We start from the raw sequence: 17,452 nt of genomic DNA, 5'->3' as shown, positions 1-17,452 counted from the left end.
TGAATATGGAAAGTAATAGCTCTGTTCAAGTGCTGGTGTACCTTTGCTGAGCTACAGCTCTTGTACTCCAAACTCCAAATTGCTTCCATTCTGAGTTCAAGTCCCAGATAGAATTCAAAAGTAACAACAATCATTTGGAGTGGTTTGAAACTTTTCGGTGGCTATTTTGGATCTTCCTCCTGTGGCCAGCTGCACTGCGTACCTGAGGGTAATCGTTTTGGTTACATAATAATGGGGTGCTTTTCTTGCAAGTTCTTACCTTCAAAACTCTTTTGCATAAATTTTGCCAATGCTTGAGCATAGTCTTCATCAAAGCACTAAAGCTATTTCCTAAGTAAGTGTTTGATGTCTAAATAACATGAAATGGTTTCTGGTTTTGCCATGGATTGCTCACCCTTTGTGCCCACTTTTTTGTGTTGTAAGAGTAGTTACTAAACTCAAAGAACGTATGCTATAATGTATTGATCAAATTCAATGTGTGTGTATATATATGTATATAAAAATGTGTGTTTAGAGTGAGAAAATGGTTATTTTCTTATTTGTTTAGAGTTGCCTTCCTGCTCTCAGGGAAACCAGTTTCCCTAACTGTGTTCTTTTTCATACCATTTGCCTTATGTAATGCTTAATTAAGAGTATTTCTTAAAAATGCTCTGTTGTCAAGTATTCACAGGGAGGAGGGGAAGAACAGGAAAATGGGAAGTTGGGCAGAAAAAGAAAGCAGTTCTTAAGAGTTCCTTTCTCCACCCATCCCTTCAATAAAGAAAAGTATGCAAGAAACCCCCTGAGCAAATAGTACCGGGTAATTTGCTAGTGCTGCTCATGATACATTTCACAGTGCTCTGACTAAAAACCTCAACCTCTGTTGAGGAACCAGTAATCTTATTAGGAAAATGAACCTTAGCCTTTCCCAATCTTATTAGAAAAATAAACTTTAGCCAAACTTTCAGAATGCCTGAAAGTTTGTCTTGTTCTTTTGTTTGTGCATTGCTTCTGCTTAATGTACAGATAGACGCTGTTAGTGGAGTAGTTACTCAAGCTGCTGCTCTTTTGGCATTAACCAGCTGCAAGGTTCTGTTTAATAGCAAGCCAGGCTCCTGCTCCAAGCAGTTTCTGTGGATAGACAGGAGGCTAGTCCCTGTTTTGTTAGAAGTTGAATACTGTTTAGATTGTGTTTTGAGAAAAAGACAATCTCCTCAGCATGATTTTTAGTGCTTAGTCCAGCTTTGAAAAGTAGGAAGCTGGTTTTATGTTGATTTAAGAGTTGGTTTTTTCTTAGCACGCCTCTTTTTGAATCCAAGTACCTGCAGCTGCTGTGGGGAGATGCTGCTTCAGACAGACAAGGTGTTGCTGTTGTCTGTGAAGCCTTAAAGGACTCATCAAGAATTGCTTGTCCTTCACATGCTTAGAAATGACTTCCAACATTGCTTGTTCTTTTACCTCATCAGGGATGAGATGAGGCTCTTTGATCTGTCATTTCCTGGGCTCTGCTTTTGCATTTTCCAAAGATAGGAGGATAAAAACAAAGGGAGAGAGAATGTGTGCATAAGGTAGATGATTCCAATTTCCTGGTATGAAGCTCACCATAGTGTATTAGAGGCCACCAGCACTTCAGGAACTGTTGATGAGAATGGTTGAGAGCTCCTGGAAAAAGACTGAGGCCCTAAAAAATCAGAAAGGGGGAAATTTTGTACTTAATTTTCAAAAGAAAAAGGTTGAACCAATTAGCAAGGACTCAGCAGAAGTTGCAAACTGCTGCTGTACCAAAGCCGCTGCTTTATCTTGGTTATAATTCTGTTTGAGGTATACATTGTCCTTTTTGAAAGGATGTGTGTTTGACCTTTGAATTCAAGCAGTACTCCCACTTTTTTCACTTCCAGATGTTGGAGTTCCTTTTCTTCATCTGAATTCTGCAGGAAGGGTTATCAAAGCTTCCTCATGTTCACTTTGTTCCTACAAATGCTGTGTTTCAACATGGGTTAAAAAGAATCTCTGTGGTGTTTATTGTCAAAACAGAAGTGTTTTGATCTGCTCTAACAAAATTCCAGCATAGGTATTTGTATATCATCTTCCCTAACTTTCACCTACTTTTGTGTACAAAGTATTTTGTTGTTTTTTTTTCCCTGCAAACCCTGCCTTTTTGAAATCTCACAAAGCATTTTGAGTAGTTTCCCCAATTGCAGTCCAGGTAATAACTACAAATTAACATTAAGACTGTCCTGCATAAATTATCTGGCAAAAGCTGGGATTCAAATGTTTCATAAAAACTACAGTATTATTTTAAAAGGATAAGCAAAACTGCTGATTTGAATTGCAGATTTGATATTCAATAATTTTGAATTGGAACAGTTTGGCTGAATATTAAATAAATGGAAAGGTGATACATGAGGTTTGTTTTGACAGTGTAGTTAAACTCAAAAACTTAATGATTGCTACTTTTGAAGTTGTATAAAACTGAAGAATGATTTTTCCTAATTGAGTGCCCAACTTTCTATTTACAAAGAGAAGCTGTTTTCCTTCCCATCTGTGGATATTTTGGCAAAGAGAGCTTATCAGTAATATTGACGTTCTAAATGGAAGTGATGCAAAAGAACAACAAAAAAAGCCACGTGCACTCTTGTGGTAGTCACCTTGCCCTGTGCTTCAGCTTTTGGTCCTTCACCTTGCCTCCAGCTTCCCAGTTCTTCTTTGACCTTCCCTGGCAGTGGGAACAGAGCTGGCATGGGCAATTAGTGGGACTGGGAATGGGCTGCACTTCAATTCCTTCTGAGTGGCATCATTACCACCCTATAGGTCCAGGGTTCTCCAGTCTCGAGTGGGAAGGGGATATCCTAAGACAGGCTTGTACTGCAGCCTCCATAAGAGGGCTGAAGCCATAGAATCACACCTTGGAATGGGATGAGGCCCTAATCTCTCAGTGAAATCAGACCAGCTGTCTTAAAGAGAATAAGGGCATGAAGAGGGAGATCCTTCCCTGGGCTTTGAAACACCACAAGTATCTGTCCATAAAACCTTCTAAGCGTCATAGTGCTCTGGTAGTACTGGTGGGAATGGTTCATATGGAATTGCAATTTATATCTTAGCAGAGACAGTGATCAAGAGAACTTTAAAACTGTGAGATGTTAAGGAGTTCCTGAAATCTTGAGGAAGATGACTAGTTTTCATCATCTGCTCTGAAAATTCCTGGCAGTGTTGTCAGGAAACTGTATCCATGGCAACGTTGTGCTCATCTTCTGCTTTAAGCTGCACACATGTGCACACACAAACAAGTCACTGTCATGCATTTTGGTGGCAGATGGGACAGGTGACACTGCTGCCAGCATGGGTCAAGGCCGAGCTTTGTCTGCCGTGGCTCAGTGTTTCCTCTAACAATCCCTTGGGCTGGTTTCAGTGTCTTGAGGAAGTTGTCAGGTTATGCCCTATCCTAAATTTGGTTTGTTTTAATACAATTTTTTTTTTTGGCTGGGGTGTATATTCATAATTAACATTACACTGACTCGGTTGTTTTGTTTCAGAACTACTATAAGTGTGTTTAAAGTGTTTGCCTTATTGCATAACCTTTTATGCTTACTGGATTTTTGGAGGATTTTTTTTTAATAATTGCATGTTAGGATTGGGTCAGTGTGGAAATCAGTTTTCCCTTGTGCCTATTAGGAAATTCTTCCATAATAGGATTTATTTAGATTGCAAAGTAGAATATATTATAATAAGGCATAGCATGGCAGAAAAAGGAAAATTAGTTCTTGGAAAAGGAAGTTGAGCCAAAGGGTTTTTTAATTTTTCTTATTTTCTTGTCTCTCCTTCACTCCCCTAACTTTTGCTTTTATTGTAGAATTTATTTTTTTGTCTTTATTTCCTCTCAAACTTAGTAGATACTAAGATTATGGAAATAATATGAAACTGTAATTTTTTTTTAGCTTAATGAGGGCAGCTTACATAGGAGTAGCCTTGTTACAATGGAGCTGTGTAAGATAATAAGTGAAAATTGTCACTGTATCAAAATGCATATGGTGGATGTGCCTCAGAAAAAGTACATCAGTTAATCTCTTGCTTCTTTACTGTCTTTGCTGGAAATTGCTTAACTCTCATGCCTTCTACAGAATTGTATGGTTTTATCCTACTTCAGATTTTTTGATTATAGAAAAACTATTATGTAACAAGTTTTTTGTAAATGACAGTGGCAAATTAGTCACCTTTCTCTCTTTCAGCATTTGTACAGACCCTATTGCCATAGTAACTGAGCTCTTCATAATGGTTAATGTATTAATCCTCTAAACAGCCCTGTGAGCTGGAGAGGTGTTCCTGCTTCACATGGAAGTCGTGGACTCATAGGGGAGCTGAGTGATTTATGGATAACCCCACAAGCCAATAAGAGCAGAGAACCTCTCATTCCTTTTGCTGTGGTTTAAGGGCCCTCTTGATTGAACTGTCTTTTCTCTGCCCAGCTTTCTCAAATGAATGAATTTTAGTGGAATTGGCTGCAGCCATCTGGAATGTGCTCATTTGCATATAAGATCAGTGTGGCTGTCAGTGTATGGCTCATCAGACTTAATGAACTCTAAAGATACCAAGGAAATTAAATGTATGGGATGGCTCCTGTGTATTCTCAGTGGATCATGAGATAGGTTTTTTCTTTCTGTATATCACAGCACCAAAATTGGCCAGTTTTGATTATACCAGTGCTCATGTAAATTGGCATTACAAGGTTCATGTCTGTGCTGATACAGCAGTGCCTTAGATGATCTGCTTTTGAAGGCTGGCCTGTGAAACTTTTTAAGCTTGACTTTGAAATCTTTGCATTCAGAACATTCTGCTATTCTTTGGTGTTTTTTTTGTTGTTTGGTTGTTTTTAATTTTTAGACAGAACATAGTTCACGAGTGGAAAGGAAACACCGAGACTCATTCGGGATGTTTGACGGTTATGATAGTTGTAGTGAGGACACCAGCAGCAGCTCCAGTTCAGATGAAAGTGAGGAGGAGGTTGCTCCTTTGCCATCCAGTCTTCCAATTATCAAGAACAACGGGCAGGTTTATACTTATCCAGATGGCAAATCTGGCATGGGTAAGTATGTGCTGTGTGAGTGCTAGGAGTTGGATATAGGTGGATTTTAGCGTGTGCTGGGTTGTCGGTCCCAACTGAAAAGGGACCAAAGCAGCTAAAGGGTTGGGGTTGGTTGGTTTTGAGAAGGGGAATTGTTTGGGTTCTGCTGAACTGAAATAAGAGAGGGTTTGAATCCTGCTGACAGGGAAGAAATAGTATGCGAACATCTGCCCTCCTGTCAAATGTATTGTGTTTACACATACATGTGTGTGTTCTCATGTGCATTGGTTTTATTCGGAGCTTTGAGGACAATGTCAGTGTGTTCTGTCTATGCCAGGGCATACCTTTTCTCTGCCCTTTGTTACACGTACAATATGTTTAAATATTTCTTCCTATACTAGGAAAACTTCATTATTGCTACTGTATAAAACCTGTTAGTGTATACCTGTTCACTTCTCACTAGCTGTGAGCTGGAGGATACTAGGAAAATAAATTGAAAGGGCAGATTTCTTTTGTTATCAGGGAAACATATTTTATGTGAAATTCTAGTGATTAGTGTAAAGCTCTCTCTGGGCAGAATTTGGGTGTTGTCTCACTGGCATTAATTGGTCTCTGAGTCTTACTCATCATGAAATACACTGTGGGTGATGGTGTCCATCTCTGAAACATGATTCTAGCCAGAAAAAAGCACTGGTGGGCTGGGGTAATTGGGATATACTAATTTATGAATCAAACAGTAAATCTGGTTTTATTTCAGGTTGGAAGTATTCTATGTTTAGAGGAAATCAAGATTGGCAAGCCCAGATTCAAAGCAGATGCTTCCTTGAGAACAGTGAAAAAGCAATAATCAGCCTGAGCTAATTTAGCTGGGTCATTCACTTGCACCAGAGATGAAATTAATAGGGAGTAGAAAGAAGCACTGTTTCACCAGTGAACTTGAGGTTCTTGCTGTTTCACTGATAGTAGTAGTGGTGTTTTAAATTTTTTTTCCTGTGCAATTTTCTTTGGGGTAAAGCCCTCAGAAACTTGTTTGATGGTACCACCTCCAGGACCTTCATTCTGTCCTCTACGTTCTGAATTTTTTTGCAACTTTAACTACACTCTTAATATTTTGAGGTTTTTTTTCTTTCTTCTGATTAGCTACGTGTGAGATGTGTGGGATGGTTGGTGTCCGGGATGCTTTTTACTCTAAAACCAAGCGCTTCTGCAGTGTGTCGTGCTCCAGAAGCTATTCCTCCAACTCCAAGAAGGCCAGCATTCTGGCCAGGCTTCAGGTAGCGGTACAGACACCGTTTTCTTTACATCCGTTCTGTCGTCTGTGGTGGTGAAATTGGGTATTTGTACAGATGGCTGCATGTTTGTAGATTAGGTTCTTGGGTTTGAGGGTTTTCTTTATAGAGTTTCAAAATAGGTATATGTCTGTTGACTTAAAATATTAATCAAGTAATCATCCAGGCATGTCTGTAGTATTCAAGAAAAGAGAAAAATAAATATCAAGAAATATCATTATACCCGGTCTCAAATTCATTGCAACAAATGCCAAGAAATTGCATTGCTATTAAGTTAGATTAAAAGTTATTCCTTTTGACCTGCTTTTAAGAGATATCTTTTTTTCAGGTAAACAACAGTGAATCTATAGTGCTGTTCAAGTTGGGATAGTAGTACAAAAGTCATCTTTTGGACACTCCTTACTACTGGTTTTTAAATTTATTTTATAATACATGTGTCATACTTTGTGTACTTCTGATTTTAGTTTAAATCTGTTAAAGATAGCTGCAGACCTGTGGAAATTTCCTGACAGGAGTTTGGAAAGATGTTATTTACTTGGGTTGTGGTTTTTTTTTTAGGGTAAACCTCCAACAAAGAAGGCTAAAGTTCTACAAAAACAGCCCTTAGTGGCTAAATTAGCAGCATATGCCCAGTACCAAGCAACTTTGCAAAACCAGGCAAAGACAAAAGCAGGTAACAGCATATAAACAGAGCTGAAACAAAAACACTGAAAGATTGGTGCCTCATGAGCAGCTTCCTAACTGAAATAACTTTCCCTTAGCAGCTGTCCCTGTGGAAGGTTTCAGCTGGGGTAGCTACATCAATAGTAATAGCTTTACAGCAGCTCCTGTTACCTGCTTTAAACACGTGAGTATTTCTCAGCTTGTGCTTTCCTTCTCTGTGTGTATAAGTGAGTCTGTGGAAGTTCTTAAATTCATTTTTTCAAAACATTAATATCCAAATATTTTTCATGATGTAAGTATGACTACTTTTTAGATAATTTATCTGTCCTTTAAAATAATTCTCAACACCATCAGTTACTTTCATCATAGATACACTCTCATAAACAAAAAGGAAGGCTCTTACATACTTGAGAATTGTTTTTCTTATGTTCAAGTCACAAAATCATCCCACATACTGCAGAGTAACAAACCAGCCAACTCAAGCTGTACTGAAAACAGTTACAAAAGGCTTTTTAGATTAAGTCAGGCTTGTTCCGTTGTGTTGGACTGATCTTTTCGTTACATATTTAGATTTGGGGTTTTCTTTCTTTATTATTAGTCAGATTCTCCCTGTCAGTCATGCTGCCAGGTGGTCTAGTATGGGGGAAAATTAAGGCTGTTTAGAAATCTGAAATTTTAAAAGTTGGTTTTCTTTGTTTTAGAGTTTCAAAAGTTTCAGACAAAAAGACATTCTTTAATGACTGAGAAAAGTAGGGGTTGGGGAAAATAGTGCCATCTGTCTTTAATGTGTTTATAAAATTCTAGACATGAGACATTAGACTGACAATTAAAATATTGTCAGTACTTCTGTCTCTTAAGTAAAAGCTTTGACAAAAGGTGTTTTCTCAGCATATTTTTTAATTTGAGAAGTTGAAATGTACTGTATTACAAAATTTTTGTCTTGCTCTAAATTATGTGCTGAAAGTTGTAATCAAAACAAACATTTTTCTTCATGGAAGTTGTCCATGAGAGAGAAGAGAAATATTTTCACTTCAGCACAGGAATTCCTGCTGAGCCCTCTCAGATCATAAACCAGTGGGAGTTGAGGGCTCCTGGCAGTTGGCACTCTGTGAATAGTACCCTTTATGCTCAGAGGCCTCAGCTACTGCCCAGGACAGAGCCTTGCACTAGGAGAACTTGGGGAATTTGTATCAAATTCCACATGCTCGAGTCAGCATGTTTGCACTTTGCTTTCATAGCTATGTACATGTAATAAGTGATTTCAAAGTCTCGTTTGATAACATGGACTGTGCTATTGGATCTACGAATGTCTCTGGGTGTGTGGCATCCTGTATTAGAGACAGCTACAGTCATCAGATCACTTTTAAATTATGCTCCAACATTACATTTTATTAAAAGCAGTTGTATCTCCCTTTCTCACTGCTTCATTCATTCAGCTGCACAGTGCCCCAATAATGTGAACCAAGACCACAGTCGTGGTCACATTGTACCTCAAAAATTTTCACAAGATAATGGCAGCAGTGCCACCATGTAGCCTGAAAGTTGTTTCTTTTCTGTCCTCATTTTCCTTTTTCATACAAGTAAGATGCAAATCCTACTGTTTTCTTTGGAGATTTCTACTTCTTTGGTGGATATGAGTTAGTGTTATTAGGGTGTGATTTGCATTTAACTTTATGTAATTATTTCTTTGAAAAATACATTATTTAGACAAGTCAGAATCTGAAAAACACGTCAGTGCTCTTTCGTTAGGTCCTTCTCTTTGCCCCACTCTCCATTGATAATTAAACAGTATTCTTTTTGACTTTCTGGAAAGATTATTGCTGTTTCTATATACTGTATTTCTTTGATTTGTAAAAGTTTGTATTAGTTGATGTTTGTTTACCATCCATATTATGAATGTCATACACCTGTATGTGTGTGATTGAATATATAAAGCTTATTCTGTTCAAGATCAAAATTTTGAGTTGACAGTAAAATCATGTCATATCTACCCTTAAATTCATTATTCAGTAAAATATATTGAATTTACTGGTTATACTGGGTATATCTGTATGGATATTTGATAGGGAACATTAGGATCAGTATTAAAGAAAATTTAAAGGAATTGTGAGATGTGAGATTTGGCTTTTTTTTAAGAACCTGGAGTACTTAAGTATCTCAGCTCTGATGTAGATTTCACACATCAGTTTTTCTGGTTTTGTTTTTTTCCTGGGAAGTTATTTCTTCTTCAATTTAAAACAGCTACATTTTAGAACTAAAGTATCTAAATCTTGCGAAGTTCTTTCTCTTTATGATAAAAATTAATTTTAAGGTATTTTGATGTACTTTTTGTGCTTCCATGTTACATTTATTCCCGACTTGAGTGTTGAGTAACACTAATGAAATTCAGTAGCAATAGATTGGTCATGCCTATGATTTCAGCGTTCAGTAAACTGAAGTAGGGAACTGCTTTTGTTTATGTCCTACAGGAAGCCCATGACAATGCCAGAATTCCCATTTGTGCACTTGGCAGCGTCTTTTTTTTATTTTGTCAGATTGCATGAATCAGGCACACAGCAATAGCTGCTGCAAGGAGAAAAACTCCATTTAATGTTTCGAATATTGAGTTATAGTTTAGTCACATACAGTGAGCTCATTGTTGACCTGCATTCCACTTTTTATCCTCTAAAACCTCTACCTCTTTTCTATAGTTGCTTTTATTCGTTCAAACCATTCCTACAACTGAAAGCAAATTACAGTGGTTTGAGTTATTTCTCAGTGCTACTTACTGGACAATTTTATGCACAATTAAGAACAATTTTTTCTTTTCATTGTGTTGCTAATGAGAGGCATATTTCCTAAAGTTCTTTCTTCCACCTGAATTTTATTTGGAGCCGAAATACTTTCATTCTCTTGATTTCATCTGTTTTTTAACGATATCCAGTGATTTAAGGGAGCATTTCCAGGATGTTACACTGGGTGGCAGTGTTCTGCTTTGAAGGTTTTTGTTTAAACCCTTTTGCATGTTTTCTCCTCTGGCATTACCTACTGTTGGAGCACTGCTCACAAACGAAGTTTCAGCATTCTGCACAATTCAGGAACTATTCAGCATTCTACACAATTCAGGTAGCATCACCATGGTACCAATGGTAGCATCAAATTCAATTCAAATCGGTAGCATCACCATCAGGATTTGCCATTAAAATCTTGATTTAAAGTCTGGAATCATGGCAGTGTTGATGCCATCCAAAATCTCTAGAAGCCACTTATTTAAGCCGTATGAGCTCTTTATTCAGGTGCATATGTGGAATACTTGGCCTTTAGGTGCTCCTATCAAACAGGCTCCTTCCTGACTGCACCTTACCTTGCAGAGAAGGCCCTTGGTGCTCAGAGATAGACCCCTCCCAGGTCATGTCCCGGAGCAGGAAGCCAGGAACCAGCTCTTCCTTGTTTGGGAGTGATGTGACGTGGATCTCGTCATGAGTTTGAAAGGTAAATTTGTTCTTACCTGTAAATGATGGTTCTGCTAGTTCACACTATGCCAATCCAGACTGCAGTCACCTTTCAGTCAGCAGATAAGTAAGACTTAACACTTCTCTAGTGCACTTTGAGTTTTTAAAAGCACTGTTCAAACACTGATTGATTAATCAGATGAGACAGAGGAGAGATGAAGGAAGATGGCTGTCACAGCCCTGGTTTATCCAGGTCTTCCTGCTTCAAGAATATCCCTAATGAGTGAAGGAGATTAAGACAGTGCAGTGAAGCAGGTGTGCTGTAAACCATCCCTCGAGACAGTATAATTGTCTGACATTTCAGCAGTGATGCTGCACAGGATGGTTTCCTTCATGAAAGGGTGAGCCATATGGATTGGTGTAGGAGAACTAGCAGAACCAATGTTTTCACAGACAAGGACAAATTTAACTTTCTGCTATTTCCGTCTATACCAATCCACACTCTGGAAATGAAATTTCCATTTTAAGTTGATGTCAGGAGAAGTGTTTTGATATACTATTCTCTCTGAATCAACTGAATAGACGAGCAGACAATAAAATGTACTTCAGTTCAGTGCAGGTGGATTATGAAATTAGTCAGCACTTTTATTTTGGATTGTTTGGCCTCATCTGTATCTCTATACGGGCAAGAAGATTTGCTAAGATATGCAGTTTGAAAAGTTTATTTCCCCAATTCAATTCAAAAACCTACACATGTCAATTTAGAGAGGGTAGTGATCACAGGATGGGACTTAAGTTGTATATGCATATTTTGTGTGTGAAAATAAGCCATCATCTTTTCAGTTGGATTTTTCTCTGCCTGTCAGTTGGCAGAAGAGAGCTCTGTGGTCTAGACTGGTGTAGATGGGACATAGCAGAACATGAAGAGACCAGGCTTCAGGAATAGAAACTGGCATACTTACATTTCCTTTAAGAGTTGAAACTAGTTTTAAGTTTTGTATAATCTCAAATAGTTCAACTAGTGAGAGGTTTCCTTTTTTTAACATAAATTCAGCTTCTAGTGCTACTAATGGCAATTGCTGATTGCCAGCAAAATTCCAATATTGTCATTTTCAGGATTAATCCAGATTTCTTCACTCATAGCTTCTGTGCAGTTGGAGGCTATTTCCACTGAGTGGTTCAGTTCTCTGGGTTTGAGAGAGCTTTGTAAATGAGACACGGTGCAGAGCCAGAGGATCCCTCCTTCAGTTGTCCCAGTGATAGCTGGGTAATCTCTGAACTGTAAGAATTTGTCTTGCTCAGAATTGATATGACATGTCATAAAACACCCAAAATATGAGTCTCTCTCTCCTGGGTAGTCTCAAGTTCATTGCACACTGAGAAATTTTGTAGCTTGTTACCAATATAACTTCGGTTGAGTTACTGTTAAGAATTTAGGTTCTTCAGCACTGTGCATTTCTGGTATCTACAATACCATCTTTGACTGATATTTCATTATACTCTGTTCAACAAAATGTTCTTCTGGAGATAGCAAACTAAATGTAATTTCTATCTCCAGCTTCTGCAAACCCTTATGAGTTCATCAGGCGGATATTCCTTCTTGTTCCTAACATATTCCTCACATGGGACCATGTGGGGGATCTTGCTGTGCCTTTCCTTCTGATGTTCATTAAAAAGGTGCCACTCAGAGCCTTCTGTTCTTTTTGTCTGCTCCATGGAGTGATCACTTGCAGGTGATGTGAAAGCCTGTTCCTCTGAGAGGATGTGAAGTAGTGGGTGATGAACCCTACCGTAATAAATCATCAGAATAGAATAAAGAAATAGTTTTTAGGCATTCTTCCAGCAGCATGCCTGACTTGCAGAATTTAAAGGTTTTGATGTCTGTGCTACAGGTACCATGATTTTCTTGCAAGTAGAATTGCATAGCGATTTCCACCATTCTTACTAACATCAGTAGTTTCTTCCCAATTGAAACATCATAGAATAAAACGGACCTTTGGGAATGTACAGTTTGTGCTTAACTGCTGTTTAAACTTGGAATGCTATAGGTTTTTTTCAGTAAGTACACAGAAATAATTGGATACAATTGCAGTATTACGCATAGTTGTCAAATCAAACCAAAAGTAGGTTCTCATATAAACAGTGGTTTCTAACCATATGTTTGTTATATGTACGTTCAATGTTTTGACTTTTTAAGTTGCTTGTAGAACACTGAGATAACCAAAAATTACTATTTTCACATGGTGAGCTGATGACTTTTTAACCCCAACCTTGACAGGCACCCATGGGGACTTGCTGGGGTGATATTGCAGAAGGAGTGCGAGTGGAGGTTCCAAACACTGACTGCAGCCTACCTACCAAAGTCTTCTGGATAGCTGGAATTGTAAAATTAGCAGGTAAATGTGTTTCAGTTGACATTAAAATAATCAAAAGAACTATGTGAAGAGATCAAGTACTTTAGTCAGCAATCACCTGGTGAGAGTAATGCTGACACTGGTCAGGTTGGCAGAGCTGTGTCTGGAGATTAGACATTGTAGTGCTGTCACTGTTCTACACTGGCTGCTGTGATGCTTGAGAATGTCTTTCCTTGGTTTGATTTTTTTAATATTGCCTCAGAGTGTGGTAAGTAAGACTAGTGCAGAGCAGAAAGGAGACATGGTATAAGAGCTGTCAAGAAGCCTCATTATACAAATCACTGGTGAAAAGTTAAAAATTCAAGGTTACAGATCTAAGATATGAAAAAGCAGATACTGTGCATAATTAATTTTCTCCTCTTTTGTACAATTTCTAAAGGTTTATAATTCAATAATTTTAATCTTATTTAAATTGATTTACATGATAATACACGCACATTTATCAAAGTAATCAATTCTGTGCATGAATAGCATCCAGAAATGTGCCAAAAAACCCCAACTTGCTATTAAAAATTACATTTAGAAAACCAATATAATGTACGTGATGATTGGTCAAGAAATATTCAAACATTTTATAATCTTGTTTCATTCTTGTATTTTTTTTTAATGCTTTCTTTTAGGCTACAATGCTCTGCTGAGATATGAAGGATTTGAAAATGATTCAAGTCTTGACTTCTGGTGCAACATCTGTGGGTCTGACATCCACCCAGTTGGTTGGTGTGCAACCAGTGGGAAGCCCTTAGTTCCTCCTCGCAGTATGTAAATAGAAGTCTTACTGATTTCAAAGTCTCTTTATTAAACTAAATTTGCTCGTGATCCAGATAGCAAAATGTTCTTTTGCCATAACTTTTTCAACAGTTATGAATTAATAATTTTAACTTTTGACTGATGCTGTTTTTCTTGGAGTAGCCCATCTGATGTGACTCAAAACTTTTAAGACTGGGGTGGCAGCAGTTAGCTAATCAGTTATGGGAATATGCCCTTATTTTATTTATACTTTGGTATTAAGTTGTTCACCCTGGCCTATAAATTTAATCTTGGGTAGCATTCATTCTCTAAAGAGGCTTTTTGTCATTATTGTCATCTAGGCCTTTTAATAGTAATCTGGGATTTCTTCTTTACATATTCCAGACTCTAATATTAGTCTTTAATGGGCACAATTAAAAATCAGTGGATTATTTCTTCCCCTTCATTTGCAACAGGCATCCAACACAAATACACAAACTGGAAAGCTTTTCTAGTGAAACGACTTACTGGTGCCAAAACACTTCCTCCTGACTTTTCTCAGAAGGTAAGGCCGATCCGGTATCAGTGATGTTCTGTAAAGAAAACCGCAGCACAGTGTGAAGAACTGAAATATTTTATAGTGGCACATTAGTTCCTCTTGCAGGGAAGGAGGTACAGTAGTTTCTTCCCTTAGATACAGTTTTCCTTGGAATCCCTTCTCCAGTTTTGTCCACACTTGTCAGTATGTATTTGGTAAACTTTGCTCTAGAAAGAATAGCTGTCTGTAAAAACTAGTTGGTCTATTTTAATTTTAAAATATCCCATTTAAAAAAATCCACAGAAAACCCAGATGTGCTCGTGAGTTACCCTGTGATATTTAAGAAAAATTAAAACTGATTTTTCTAATTCAGGAATTATTTGTTTCATGCACTATTTCAAGAAACTGAACAGAATATGTTAATATAGCATGGATGTAGAAGGAATGAAGATCATACTTTTAAATCTTAGTGGTTTTTTCCTGCTCTGGACTAGGTTACTTTCTGTCTTAGTCATGCCTTCAGGTGTGGCAGCTGCTGTATAGTGTGCTGGAAGTTTACTTGCCAATATTGTGAGATGATGGTGTATATAGTTCTTAGTAGAAATATGAGACTTAATTTGTTGCTTTACACTGCATGTAATGTTTTAAAACCAACCAAAATGCCTTTCTGCAGTTGTTAATTTTGATTTTAAAATTGGCTCACTTGGAAGCCAAATTAAATTGGCACGATCTCAGTCCTTTGGAGAGGTGGTAATGAAAATGGCAAGTGACAGATGCTGATTTTTTAATACAGTCTGTTTTCACAGGGCAGATTAACATCTGTTTCCTTTCTTTTGTGTATTTTGAAGAAATACTTTTGTAAATGGCCAGATTTAATTATCTTGAAGGTTTGTTTTCCATGCCTTAAAACAAAGCATTTTAATCCTGTTTTTAAAATGCTGTATTTTGAGTGAATGACACAGCAAGAACAAAAAATCTTGAGGTTTTTCGTGATAAAGTTGTTTCTAGAGGTAACTTCAGCCATTGTTAACAACTGGACAAGCTTTCATTATGTCAATTGAAAATTCCTTGAACTTATGTGAGAATGCTATCTCATCTTAAGGGATGACCTTGAAACAATTAAGGCATTGTAGGATCTGTTCTTAGTTTTCTGAAATATTTTGTTACAATGAAATAGAAGACAAATAAGTTGTGTCATTTCTCTGGGATGATTAACGAGTACTTCAATTAAATGAAGTGTGTCAATACTGTGTTTAAAAGACAGGAAATGGAAAAACAGAAAATATTCTTACAGAATGTATGTTTTGTGTTGTTTCAAGGTGTCTGAGAGTATGCAGTACCCGTTCAAAACTTCCATGAGGGTAGAAGTAGTGGACAAGACGCACCTCTGCCGGACAAGGGTGGCAGTGGTGGATAGTGTTGTTGGGGGCCGCCTGAGATTGGTGTATGAAGAGAGTGAGGACAAAACTGATGACTTCTGGTGCCATATGTACAGCCCACTCATTCATCATATTGGCTGGTCTCGAAGTATAGGACACAGGTTCAAAAGATCTGGTAAGTTTGGTTTGTAGGCGGTGTTGGCTGGGAGGAGTCTGGCTTTAGCAGTTCTGTTGCTTTATACAATTAGTCAAACTGCTTTGAATAATGGTACTTGAGAATGTTATGTAATGTGGCCCAGAGATTTTACCAATTTTATGACACTCAGGAATTTCAGTTAAAATTACAATTAACATATTATACAGCAGTGAAAAAGCCAGAATAACCTTTAGTGTTTAGAAGATTCAGTGATAAACAGAGGCCTGCAAACTAAAAGTAGAAAAACTTTTAACTGCACAATTCAAGCATGATAAACTTCACTTTTCATGCTGATACCTGGAGTTACAGCCCTACTCCACAAATTCCTAGTTTCTTCACATCTAACTCCTTCTTTCTACAATGCAATGTGGACACGTATCCTAGTAGAAACAGAATTTCTATTTACTGGCAAGTTTAAAGACTGTCTAATATTTTATAATTGTAGTATTTACATGATTTAGGGGGCATTAGGGAATGGGCTGGGAAAGTGAAGTGACAGTGTGATAGAAGGGACACAGTGAAGGCCTTTGCTACCTAAAACACAAAAGCAATTGAAATTTGAAATAGTTCAGGCTTCTAAACAAACAAAAAGAAAGTCTGGGTTTTTTATTATTTCTCTGTTCCTTTGAGCTGGCATCTCTTGTAAGAGACAGAATTTCTGTAAAGCATTCCACAAGGCTTCCCTTCAGGGAAAGGCCTTCAGTTTTCCTAATGCTTCAACTTTCTCTGAAACCATTTATAAATAGACAGACACACACACACACACACAAAAATATATATGATTATATGTAATTATATAAAAATGTAATTTTCTGTCATAGCATAGTGCAAAGTAGTTTAAACCTGCCCATTTTTTGCAAAAGCTTCTATGTTATACTTTCATCAATTTTGTGACATAATCAAATGGTCTTGTAAATACTGGATATTGGGGTTTTTTTTCCATAAATTATGTTTGTTTTATAGAGGCAGCTCAGGTTGAAGTCAGCAAGGAAAACGGATGGATTATGTCCTCTGGATTTTTGTGGTAGTGTTACTAATAAACTGTGGGCCTCCCAACACCAGTGATTGTGTGGTATTGGTTAATATGTTCAGAAAAACATATTGTGTGCTCTGTGAACAAAACTTCTGAACAATATTATAGTATTATTATTATTCCTTGTAGATATTACAAAGAAACAGGATGGACATTTTGATGCACCCCCACACTTATTTATGAAGGTGAGTTGAGTAGCTAGAACACTCTTTGCAGAGTTGATTGAGGTCCTTCAGTTCCTGTTGTGTGTAAACCAGACCTGAAACTCTTATTTACATTCTGGCCCAGGACAAGTGTTTCTGCTTGTGTTATCCAATCTGACCTCCTTGATATAAGCAGAGGTGGTAGAACAGATATTTCATTCTGTTGTTTTGGCAGTGTGGGGATATGTTTTGTTCCAGGCTCATTAAATTCTTTGTTTCTGCTGCTGTTCTGTGATTCTTTAGGTAAAAGAGGTTGATGCAGCTGGAGAGTGGTTTAAAGAAGGAATGAAATTGGAAGCTATAGACCCCCTAAACCTTTCAGCAATATGTGTGGCAACTATCAGAAAGGTAAGAAAGCAAATGTGCATTTTAGGGAGGTGAAGAGGAATCCTTTTCCCCTAACCTTTATTCAGGCTTGAAACAAGAAGCTCAAAACCAAAATTAGGAGAGTTCATTTGCACAGTGAATGGGATATGTTTGTCAATTGGTCATATACAACCGCTCTGAAAATGTGCTCATATAAGTTTGACTTTAAGCTCTGG

At 37.5% G+C, this 17,452-nt stretch overlaps 1 protein-coding gene across 10 annotated transcripts in view; it reads left to right on the top strand.

The window, feature by feature from the left end:
* MBTD1 (mbt domain containing 1) overlaps positions 1-17,452 on the top strand; it is a 35,472-nt gene that overhangs the window by 2,812 nt on the left and 15,208 nt on the right. For 5 of the 10 annotated variants that reach the window (XR_004981329.2, XR_004981328.2, XM_036394704.2 and 2 more), the window contains 10 exons: positions 4,858-5,059; positions 6,179-6,318; positions 6,886-7,000; positions 7,089-7,174; positions 12,700-12,817; positions 13,456-13,590; positions 14,038-14,126; positions 15,419-15,653; positions 16,837-16,892; positions 17,154-17,258. Coding sequence is in view for 8 of the 10 variants with exons in the window: in XM_036394704.2 (XP_036250597.1) it covers positions 4,858-5,059; positions 6,179-6,318; positions 6,886-7,000; positions 7,089-7,174; positions 12,700-12,817; positions 13,456-13,590; positions 14,038-14,126; positions 15,419-15,653; positions 16,837-16,892; positions 17,154-17,258 (1,281 nt within the window). In the remaining 2 variants the exon portion in view is untranslated. The remainder of the gene's footprint in view (positions 1-4,857; positions 5,060-6,178; positions 6,319-6,885; positions 7,001-7,088; positions 7,175-12,699; positions 12,818-13,455; positions 13,591-14,037; positions 14,127-15,418; positions 15,654-16,836; positions 16,893-17,153; positions 17,259-17,452) is intronic. The other 5 variants (XM_036394705.2, XM_036394710.2, XM_036394706.2 and 2 more) reach the window with 4 other exon arrangements.

The sequence above is a fragment of the Molothrus ater genome, chromosome 19, assembly GCF_012460135.2.
Source record: "Molothrus ater isolate BHLD 08-10-18 breed brown headed cowbird chromosome 19, BPBGC_Mater_1.1, whole genome shotgun sequence".
Classification (NCBI taxonomy): Eukaryota; Metazoa; Chordata; class Aves; order Passeriformes; family Icteridae; genus Molothrus; species Molothrus ater.
This window is presented reverse-complemented; position numbering and strand designations above follow the sequence as displayed.